The sequence below is a fragment of the Candoia aspera genome, chromosome 1 (assembly GCF_035149785.1).
Source record: "Candoia aspera isolate rCanAsp1 chromosome 1, rCanAsp1.hap2, whole genome shotgun sequence".
Lineage (NCBI taxonomy): Eukaryota > Metazoa > Chordata > Lepidosauria > Squamata > Boidae > Candoia > Candoia aspera.
In genome coordinates this window covers 177,686,206-177,698,291 of record NC_086153.1, presented here as the reverse complement: position 1 = coordinate 177,698,291, position 12,086 = coordinate 177,686,206, and the positions used below count along the sequence as shown (strand labels likewise).

The window sequence follows — 12,086 nt, the reverse complement described above, 5'->3', positions numbered from 1 at the left end:
ACTTCCAACCCCAGAAATTTATTATTCAAATTTCTATTACCGCCCATCTCCCCCCAAAGAGGGGAAGGGGAAGGGGTAAAAAAGAGGGTAAGGGGAGGGCAGGGGGTAAAAATTAGAAAAATTTTGCTCTCAGAAGTAAAAAAAAAAAAACCCTACCTTTTTAAAAACAAATCTCAATTCTATGGCTCAAGTCATGTCTTTAAAAAATTATTTATTTTTGTGTAATTACTTGTTATCAATTCTTTTATAACAGTTTTCATAATTTTCATCATCTTTTTAACTATGAAGGTCAGAAACTTTTTTTTTATAAATGAATACTAATATACTTAGGAGTCTTCCGAAGCAACTGATCACATTCAAAACTAACAAGAAAGGAAGGATTGTGGAAAAGGGGAAGGAAGAGAGTAAATAAACTACTGATTAAAAAAAAAGTTGAGGTCAGTGCTTCTCGCTTAAACTCTGGTATAGCACATGAATTGTGTTTTTCAACATTCCAATGCTCAATATTCCCTTTTAAAATAAATAAACAAACAAACGATGTTCACAGATACTCCCTTACTTCCTGCCAGCTCCCATTCCATCTCACTCCATCCTACAGGAGTTTGATAGGCATTCTTAGAACATAAAAACCATGAGTGATGGCAGTCCTGTGCTTTGGTATTGGAAGCGTGCCCTGAAAAACTGATATAAATAACCAGGAGTGATAAGAGCGGGGAGCTAAACAGGACGGTGGTGAGCAAAGTTTGCCTTCTGGTTAATGGCTATTTTTCTGACAGGTCCTGGTTAATACGGTAGCCGTACTATGAAAGCATCTACAGTACAACGTTCTCTCAGCATTCCAAATGTGTTCACCATTCCAAAAAAGTTCCTACACTTGTCTAGAATTTTAACTTCAGTTATTTTCACCAAATGCTATTAATTTTCACCCCTTATGATCTTCTGTCTTGTTTAAAAGCTGACCACAGTTTATTTGTTAAAAGATGGTATCTGATTTGCAAGCAGTGAAAATCCTGGAAAAATGCTTCCTTCTCTCACAGGTGTTTTGTGAAGGATGAAGAGCAGAGTGCGCAAACCGAAGATTTTCATCAGATTCATTCCAACTCAACTATAAAACCTGAATGTAAATCCTCCAGAAGCTTTGGAATGCATTTCTGCCAGAGACTTCTACTGAAGCAAAATGTGGAACTCAACAGGAGTGTAATTTTTAACAGTTATACAGTCAATCTCTCTCTCTCTCTCTCTCTCTCTCACACACACACACACACACAATAATGGAAGTAAGTATACCTTTTTAAAAAACTATAAATACACCTTCACTTCAGCCTCAGCCCCTAAAGCAATCTATTCATCCAAAACCTGACAGACCTCATTCCTTCAAAAGGGGAAAGGGAAATGCATATTTCATCCAGTTCGTCCAAGGAATAGGTTACTAAAGCACCTTTTAAAAACAAACAAAATAAAACAAAACTTTAAAGCACCTAGCATCAAATGCCCTGCATCAACTTCATTGTACTTGTACCAAATGTTATCATCTTATTTAACTGTTACATTTCTTAATTACATTTGCAAAAAAATGAAAAAAAGAACCTGTTGATTCTCAGGATTGATCAATGACAGCTATGAACAATTCAGTTTTAACTTCTAAGGTCCAAATTAATCTAATATTACTTACACATTTTCCAATCAGGAACCAAATAAAAATTATCTGTTCACACCTACTATAATTATGTTTGAGAGCCTGTGTGGCATAGCATTTAAGGCACTAGAAGCTTAAAAATCCAGGTTCTAGTTCACTGCCAGCAACGGAAGCTCACTGAATGACTTTAGGCCAATGATTTTCTCTCAGCCCAACCTATCTCACAGGGCTGCTGTTTGGAGAAAAACAGAAGGAAGCACTACGTATGCCTCCTTAAGCTCTGGTACAAAAGATGGAATAAAAATCTAATGAATCAATGAAGCTTGCCTGAACAGCATAAACAAGTAATGAAATCAAATCTCACTACCCCTTTCAGATAATAAATCATTATTTATTTATTTGAATTATTCAAATATTATTCATATTTTACCTTTCTATCAAGTTATTGTTATAGAGGTTCTCTTCCTACACAGAATTAACATATGCAACAATATTGCTAAAACCAATAATGCTAATTATTATTTAATGCTATAATAAGGCAACATTACAAACAACAAATATATATTATAGAAACAGTGATTTAAAGCAAAAGCATAGGGCCTTCAGAAGGTATCAAGCATTCTTGGGAAAAAAAATTCCACAGACAGAACAGCAAAGATCCTTTCTCCATCACCTAGATTCATAAGGAAGTAAGTAGTCCCTCTGATGCAACTACAGTTAGGATACCAACAAGCTGGCTACCTTTCTCTTCAATCTGCCTGCTATAAAGTTGGGAAGGGAACTATAGATGAATGAATACAGGATATCATAGTACAGACCAAATACATTATGTACCCCAATACACATGTGTATCTTCCTATTTGTTCTATGGGAAGCCTACTTTGGATTAAAGCTTCCTCCACAGATTTCAGTAACTTCAGTATTTTTTCAGTTTCTGAGTATGTCGTTCACTGGACTTTAGAAAACAGAAAATAGTTCATCTATTAAACCAGCCTCATAGTACATATTTTATGAACCTACATGAATTGTTGGTTAATGTACAACACATGTCACACTGTATAAGGACTAAACAGTAGTCCACAATTTAGTGGTTAATAAAAATAGTTATCTAGATTTTTAAAAGTTTTTTCATGAATATACTGTAGAAATATATATTTTGTACGTAAAACTGAGAACTGAATGTTTATTAGTTCTCAATAAGCGTGAGTATGAAATCAGATTTGCTCCTTACTTTGCATCCTTTTCTCCATATATGCTAATTTTCATGAATCTGGCAACTAAACGTCTTTACCTGTTTTTTACAATTTCTCTTCTTCCCTATAATCCTGTGACTTCAAGTATCTGTATCTCCTAATCTCTTACTAGGTTCCCCAGCTGAATCTGCCAAACATAAAGTACCCAGTATTCCCCTGTTACTTTCCATCTTGGCAGGCAACCTAGATCCAAAACAATATCCTAGTGCTGTATTTCTGCATTTTAGGCCAAGGATACTTCCAGATAGAAAGCTTTAGTGTTACCAGGGGAAAGGCACTGCATAGCCATTCTGTCTTCTCCTCTTTAGCAGATTTTCCCAATTAAAAAAAATATAGAAAAAGAATAATACAAAATTATAAATAAAGATGATCATAAATAAAGAACAATATCATTTGGAACCATCATAAGATATAGCCACCATGTAATCAAAGTTTTGTCAACAATTTTCTGTCAGTTATGGATTAAAAAGCCTTTGGGAACTGAGTGGTATACAAGCCACAGTAAATATATAATACATGTGTGTCCATGTGTATACATACGTTATACTTTGATTCCTAAAATACCTAATTTATTCATATGAAAATGAAAATGAAACTAGAAGCATTTCAGGTAACTTGGGTCCACTTTACTCTAGCAACTTATTAAAATAGGTTAAGAAATTTTTTACATATATCATAACCTCAGTACTGCTATGCCACTTCAAGAACTGGACTAATTTTTTTCTGGTTTTGCCATTTCACTTGTCCTCTCCTATTCTATTAAAAAATGTTGCAAAGCGCTGAATGTTCTTATGATCTGCTTAGCTGCATTGTAAGGAGAGTTAAAAGATAATTTAACAATGGGGTTGTCTGGGGCTAAACTAGGCTCCCTAATCAGCCATGCTATATGAATGGAGATAAAAGAGTTAGCACAGAGATGAAGTCCTAAATGGGCTCCCAAAACTGGGAACAGTCTACGATTTCCTCCTCCTGCTCTTTTTCCTTTTTCCTCTCCCTTGGATACATGGGTACATAAGGAACGAAAGGGGCAGGGAAGCACATAAAACTCCTCCAACTGTTTTAAGTGGTGCCAGCTCTGATCAGATCACTGCCATTTTTTTCAATTTTTTTTAAACCCCAAAACAGCAGGAAATGATAGTGTGCCAAACACAGCCACTTTCTGTTTAACTGGGGCATCCCAATTAGCGGTGCAGAGTAAGAATGTATCAGCTATATTGTTCAAGCAGAGCCAATGGGTTCTTTGAATCCTAGTTGTATTCCAAGCTGGCTTTATTTTATAAAATCACAATGCTTGATTAATTATTTGTAATGTACTTTGGAAGGGGGAACTCTGGTGGGTTCTTTGAGTATTTTGGATCCTTTCCATTATTTATTATGAAAATCCAGATTTTTAGTTAGACATTTCTGTTTCTTCACTCTCTCTCTTCCAGAGCTTGCTGGGACAATATACTCTCAACAGTTTGCAAACTGTATCTCTGAAATGTAATTTCAGAAAGAGATATTACTTAATCATTAGCCACAGTAATTTTGAAAAGAACATTTTATTTTAAAGGGATTCATTACACCCCTAATAATATATTGGTTCTATGATTCCACACTAACAATATAGTATATGAGGCTTAAGCTTCTGTGGCAAAGACAAAAAATGTTCCAAATAGCTGGCAAGTTCAGTCACTTATCAAGGAAAAGAGTTATCTCCACATCAAATATTAAAGAACAGCATACTGTTGCTGCAGGTTGAAAAGTATCGATAAAGATTTAGATGCTAAAATACAAGGATTTATTCACTGACAGTACTATAAGATCTACAAATGTTACTGCTGACCTCTTGGGTCAACTTCAAAATATATCATTGTATAAATTTTGTCCACATGTATTATATTAGGCTTTAGAGAGAGAAAAAAGGAAAAATCCTAAATACACATACAGATGCACAACAGGTTATGATCCCAGAGGATGAAATGTTCTTTCAAACTAAAAGCAGCATATTTTTTTAAGTATATACTCATGTATTTTGCTGTAATTTTTACTAACACCCTCAAGGCCAACTTGAAAAATGTAGTCATGTTGATTCAAAGTGAATTTTTTGCTAGCCATAGCCATCTTATAATTTTAGTAGCAGAAATGAAGTATTGAAACTATGCTGCAAATTTATTTAGTATCCATACAATATGGGATTTCCAGTATGGCAGTGCTCCAAAAATTCATTAATCCAGTACAAGAAAAAATTTCCACCTTTGTTTCACTCATGATCTACTCTTATAATGGTCTAAGATTCAAGAAAGAAATTATGATACATTATTTTGTAAAACTGCCAGGAATTTCACATTCATATTTATTTAGTGTACCTTTAATGTCCAAAGTATTTAATATGCATATATCAGATAGAAATATGTGTTTCATGAGCAAACCTATGCAAACTCCCATGTCTTTTCCTTAAAAAAACAATGTTGAAAGGAGAAATGAAGTGAAAGAACTTCAAACTGTTTTCACATAGACACTTAATCCTTCCCTGTCTGACAACTCTATTCCACACTGGTCTTGTTTCCCTCTCATGTGCAGATAATGCCTCCCATCTTCTACCATTACCAACCGAAAGGCACTGTGCAACTGTTCATCACTCCCCTTTTACAGATTTTTCTTGTGGAAAAAAAACAAATGGAAAAAGGAGGGGGACAATGCAGGAAGACTACATAAAAAGTCAATGATATCTGGCCCTCCTGTAAAATACCTGGTTATAGGCAGGGCAGTGGCACAATAAAAGCTTCATCTGAAAAAATACATACTGTAATTCCATGCACATTTTAATTATTGCATCCATATATTCGGAAGTCTAGGAGATAAAAAGAGAGTAATCTCCCCAGAGAGCAGCTATTACATTTTGATATATACTGTATATGATTTAACTATAAGACTCAAACTATTATTATATATACTACTTTCTTCCCAAAAGAACTCAGGTCAACGATAATAAAATTGTATTATAGTTAAAGAAAAAATTAAAACATTCAATCATGACAAAATAACTTATTATGAAAGATCCCAAGGCCGAATTAAGTTCCACAATCAGCAGACTCACACAATGGTTAACAAAAACTAAAATTAATTTTAAGAAATAGCTGAAATCTCATGATACAGAAATGGGAGGATTTCAGCCATTTAATTTTTTTTCTTATTTTCAGGTTCCATGGAAGTCATTCAGGAATGATGTGTGTATTGTGGTGCTTACATGCACCATATTGGTAATACAGGCTGAAGACTGACAAATATGGTTCTCATTATTGTCCATATTGTCCTGAGGGACCATCTCATCCCCATAACATTGACCTGTCCCACCCGGTCATGCAGAGAGGGCATGCTACGGATCTCATTGGCAAGAGAGTTTCACTTGGCAGGATCCAGGAAGCGGGCCTTCTCTGCAGTGGCACCCTCCCTTTGGAACATTCTGCCCCCCCGAAGTGAGGCAGGCCCCTTTGCTCCAGACTTTCTGGAAGGGTTTGAAGACCTGGTTCTGCTGCCTCGCTTAGGATGGAAAGGGCAACAGCTCTTCCTGGGGGTGGCTGGTGATGTAGAGCTCTCCCTACCAAATGGAAATTTTCCCACTTGGATTTCATATTTATATTTATGATTTTAGTCTTGTAGACGTTGATTGTGTAATTCTATGTGCTGAGGTTTTTAAAGGAGAATTTTATTGTAAACAGCCCAGAGTCCCCCTCTTTGGGGGGAGATGGGCGGTAATAGAAATTTGAATAATAAATAAATAAATAAAATATGGCAAACAACTTTATCTGCCCCCCAAAATGCTCCATAATTAGAAGGGTACTACTGAGAAAGAAGTCACAGAAGTTTTGTAGTTCATGCATTCTTGAGAGATTTCTTTAATCCAAAGTAGTTAGATATGCTTCTGTTAATGGTAGAAGAGTAGATTACAGAGATTTAATTTTCCTGCTTGTTTGTTTGCTTCCATCTCAAATATACCAATGCAACTTGCTTTTTCATCAAGTGGAAATACAAGGAGACACCTTGTCTTCAAAGGTGTCAATTTTGAACTTTAATGGGCCAGAGGGAAAAGGATTAAGTACTCTTAAATCTAAACAACATTCCTATCCTCCCTAGACAAAGAGAAATATACATAATATGGTGAATAATAATCTAGTTTGCATTTTGAGGAATAAATGGCCATAATGTTTTTGTTAAAATTTATTCATTTGGCAGGAAACCATTGCAAAATTAATAGACTGACAGATTTCAAATGACAAGAATTTAAATGCATACCCTAAAGAGATAATGCTGAAGATCACCAGTGTCGGATTCCCTGGCTTTACTAAGACTTTAACAGATAAAATTCAAAAAGGTATTTCTGGGATCATTGTTTTTCTAACAGTTACTAAAGGGAGATGAAGGAAAGAAATCTAAGCATTCTCTTCCATCTTTCCTCAATCATTTGGATCCAGTTTCTACAGCATAAAAATACTTTAGAAGTTTTATAAAAAATAAAAGGGCAGAAAACACTGTATCATGGTCTTGTGAAATGTTATAGAATAGTTGTTGTTTTTTAATGTAACATTCCAGTTTTGCAAGGGGGGTAAGGAAATGGAATAAAACTAATTGAGAAACATCTTCTTCCTTTATTTTCCTTTTGTGTCACGTCTTTTAAACTGAAAGCCTGATGACAGAGATTGTTTTTTTAAGGTGTTCTAAGAGCCTTTTTCTGATGGAAGAATGGAGCAAAATGCTTCAGTTAAATAAATAAAATATGATACCTGGGTGCGATTGAAAGCCACTCTTGCAAAGACTGCCTGCGAGACACTGGCCCTCTTCAGCTCATCCCTGACTTGCTGGTAGATATCTGGAGAGACTTCCACTGATGAATTTGTTGGTTCTGGTTTGACTGTTCTAGGGATAGGTGGATGATTTAGAAACTGTTGATTAATTGCCTGTGGATGCTGATGAGCCAGGAGCCGACTTACTGCAATCTGTTGGTTTATCAAATGGGCCATTGCTATTTGCTGCCTTACAAGCTGTGGGCTGAGTTGAGGTGTGAGAAGACCAGGGCTCATGATTGGCTGCAACGTTGGCACTTGGTTTCTGATTGGAGTACTGTGGTGAATTTGACCATGAGGAGACTGTTCATTTGTTTTGCCCAAAGTTGCCAGCTGGTTGATATTCGGTAAGTGCATGGGACGTTGACCAAGAACGCAATATTCTGACAGGTTATCTCTTTCAACTCGTTCCACTGTTAAAATATATTAAATAATAAAAATATACCATCATTTTAATTTGAAATCACATCAGGGATTACAAATGAACAGATACAGAGTTGCATTAACCTGTTTTCACTTTAATGCCAACTCTACTAATGCCACAATATTCCACACTAAAGTTAACTAATAACTTTGTAAGTCTGACATGTAGTATCAATCAATTTATTTATTACTGTCATAGACCAGTACAGATACAGTATACTGAAACTGAATTTCAAGAACCCAAGTCCATTACATTGGGTCAGCCTCCCAACCAAGCATCAAATAATTGCACTAATGTTATATTATTGCATTGGTAAACTCAAAGATTAAGTCCCCAAATATTTACATTCAACTAGGATTTATTTTATTTATTCATTCATTCATTCATTCAGAAATACATATATTTATATCCTGCCCTTCCTCCACAAGTTTCAGGTGGGGTACATAGCAGTTCTACTTCCAATATTTCCCACAAGAACGATCTTGGGAATCAGGTTAGACTGAGAAAAGTGACTGGCCCAAAGTCTTCCATTGTTGATGGTGGATTTTGAACCTCAGTTTCTCCAGTTCTAGTCCAACATTTTAACCACTGACATGTTGCTTATGATGCACCAATACTTTCTGAATGGAAGTATCTTACTCCTTTGTGCAGAAACAATCAAAATATTATATTGCATAATTTACATGCATATTTGCATATGCATGGACCTTTAGTTCTTCCATCCCACAAACTCACATTTTATATGTGTTCATGTGTGTAACTATGTACAGCAAAAATATGTGGCTAATACTGTCTTGTCTTTTTTCTTGTTGTTTATAATTTCATCAATTTCCATACCATTTCTTTGTAAACCCTTGAAACCCTTGAAATCACTATTAAATTCTTTTTCCCATGACACATATACAGCCAATTCACTGTTTTGTAAATACTATGTCCCTTCAGCACACCACAAAATCAAATTCATACCCCCAAATGAATTGTGGGATTTACATGCTGTTTTTTCAGTACTTCAGTGCACATTCAGTACTTCAGTACACATTCAACTACTGTTTTTAACTGTAAGCCACCCAGAGTCATTAAGGAGTCAGGCAGCCTTGAAAGCGAATAAAAAACAAGCAAACAAACAAACATTATAAGAGATTCTCATAATTAAACCCTTGTTAGCATATACTGTTCCTAAGCGGCTCCCTAAACCTTCAGTGAATTGCAGAAATCCAATTTTGACATGATATTTATCAACTATCAATAAAAAACTATTGAATATTTAAAATACTTTGGCTTCTTTCAACAACAAATTTAGGAAGCAAAAGTTTGCATCTATTTACAAAATTTAACCCATTTAAACTTTTTATTTATTGTCTTGCTTTTGGGGGGGGGGGGGGTTGTATAGCCTGCCCAACTCAAAAGAGGTTACAACAGGATAAAATCATAAACGTTGGCTCTTCTTCCCTCTTTGCCCAACCACCAATACATTCTTAATATATATTTTTTTAAAAAAATAAGTACTGTACCTACTTTAAATTATAATAGAAACAACTATACCAAAAGGCTTGAAAAATCATAAATACATGTTTGGATTGATGTCATTTTTGCCAAGCTTCTGCACAGACTCAACTTCTGATATAAGCTATATAATCCGATAAGAATAATATTAATATTAATCTTGCCACTGCTATTCAGAATAGCAGTAACAGGAACAGCAAATATATATCACATGCTACTGTATATAGCTAGCTTTCATTACATTTGAGAAAAACAAAATTACAATGCCATTATCAGCCTCTAGGAGGCAGTACATATAGGTAGACCGAATAATTACCAGTCTTGACTTCCTAGAACTATTCTAGAGCATGGGAGGTGCTTTTCATGTGGGTAATTCATTTAAAAACTGTGATTATCTTAATTACTTATTTCTTTTCATCAAAACCCACTTAACCCAATTATGAGCAAAGAGGTAATTTCAGAAATCTCATTTCCAGTCAACACTTAACTTCATGTTTACCCCAACCATCTATCAGTATTTACTGTCTGGTCTCTGACCAGGAAAACTGTATTTGCACATCTGTGATTTGTGTGCCCAAAGGGGCAATTCCACCATAGTATTTGGCAATCATGAAATGCCTCCTCAAATGATTTCCTACATATATGCTGAAAATTGATTTTCAAAATAGTACACATCAGTCAACTAATTCTCCAACAAATCTTATTACACAGAGCTCATATGCAGATCACTGTAGCTCCTATACAACTTCTATTAACTTTTCACATGAATACATTAATATGAAATCACTTCAGCAGGTCTTCCTGTAGTTACAAAATAACTTTCTAAGAACACAAGATCAAATCCTGAATCAGATCAAAGGCCTACCTAATCCAACATTCTATACCAACAATGGCCAAGCAGATACCTATAAAAAGCTCACAAACAGGATATGAGCACAACACCTTCCCACTAATGGGAACTCAAGAATTAGTTGACATAACAAATAGAGTTGGCTAGTAAAACACTGATCACCAAATTATTCAGGATTAAAATTATTTTCTAAAGCCTATAAATATTATCACGGAGAGCCAATTTGGTGTAGTGGTTAAGGCACCAGGCTAGGAAACAGGAGACCGTGAATTCTAGTCCTGCCTCAGGCACAGAGCCAGCAGGGTGGCCTTGGGCCAGTCACCTTCTCTAAGCCCTAGGAAGGAGGCAATGGCAAACCACTTCTGAAAAACCTTGCCAAGAAAACTGCAGGGACTTGTCCAGGAAATCGCCAGGAGTCAACACTGACCCAAAGGCACCCAAATAAATAAATACCACTATAACTTAAGGTTTTCTACCCTAAGTTACATATGAAGAAGAGGAAAATGATACTTGTAGACAGTGAAAAACGACAAGTTCTTGAGCAATAAAATATTCATATAAAAGGATTCTGGAAATGATTAGGTACCGTATAATAACATTTTTAGCCATTTTCTTAAACTATGCACTAAATTTGCATCTTGTACAAACTTCCCGGGAAGTAAGTCTTATTGGATACTATTGGATAGTATTTAAACACATCTGTTTGGTAAAAGAAATGCTGACAGAATGGATTTTCCTTTCTTTTTCACATACCCCAAAGGGATAAGGATAGCTTAAGCTCCATTTCACAGTGTTGAATATAGCCTACTGAATAGAAGTACATTATAAACAGATCACAATTAGAATTATTAGGACTTTCAGATCTTTGCTTCAAAAAACCTAACAACCACTAGATGGCACCAAAGTGACACAGGAAGCTCTTTGCTGCTATCTAGTGGTCATCTGGCTTTTTGCAGCTCACACCAGGTAAGCCCTAACTATTATAAGCTTCTTCCACAATGAGCAATGGACCTTATTTATAGAAGCTTTCAAAACTTATAAAATACAGAAACAGAAAACTGATGTTGCTTGAGATTTCAGAATGAGTTGCTTACAGACTTGGATTATGTGTGGATGATTACAATGAAATATGGTCATCCTTTATTGAAAATGTTGTCTGTAAAATTTATATACATATTTACACGTATAAGAAGCCCTGATATATAATTTTGGTGGTTATTGTACTATTTTTCTTTTCTTTTTTTCTTTTCTTTCTCACTAGTTTTTATTTTTATTTTTTACTTCGTTCTGTTTTACTAAATAAAGGCAAAACAAAGGAAACAAAACAAAAACTGACACAAATACTTTATGATACTATATAAGATAAAACAATTATAGAATGTATCAGCATGAATATGAATTGATAACATTTAAACCTTTCACCATTCACACTTAGCCATTTGAGTGCCTGTCAGATTAATTAAAATACTGGATGGTGAAGAATATACCTCAGTGACATACTAACTTGATCAGCTACATTTTAAAATAAAGCAGTATTTTCCTGAATTTCCTGTTTTCATACATGGTAGCAGAAAAATTATGGCATACCCTCATACAA

General features: G+C 35.1%; 1 protein-coding gene across 2 annotated transcripts in view; it reads right to left on the bottom strand.

Moving 5' to 3' along the window:
- SATB2 (SATB homeobox 2) overlaps window positions 1–12,086 on the bottom strand; it is a 132,016-nt gene that overhangs the window by 55,418 nt on the left and 64,512 nt on the right. For both annotated transcript variants that reach the window (XM_063318026.1, XM_063318027.1), the window contains exon 7: window positions 7,653–8,125. In XM_063318026.1, the coding sequence (XP_063174096.1) occupies window positions 7,653–8,125 (473 nt within the window). The remainder of the gene's footprint in view (window positions 1–7,652; window positions 8,126–12,086) is intronic.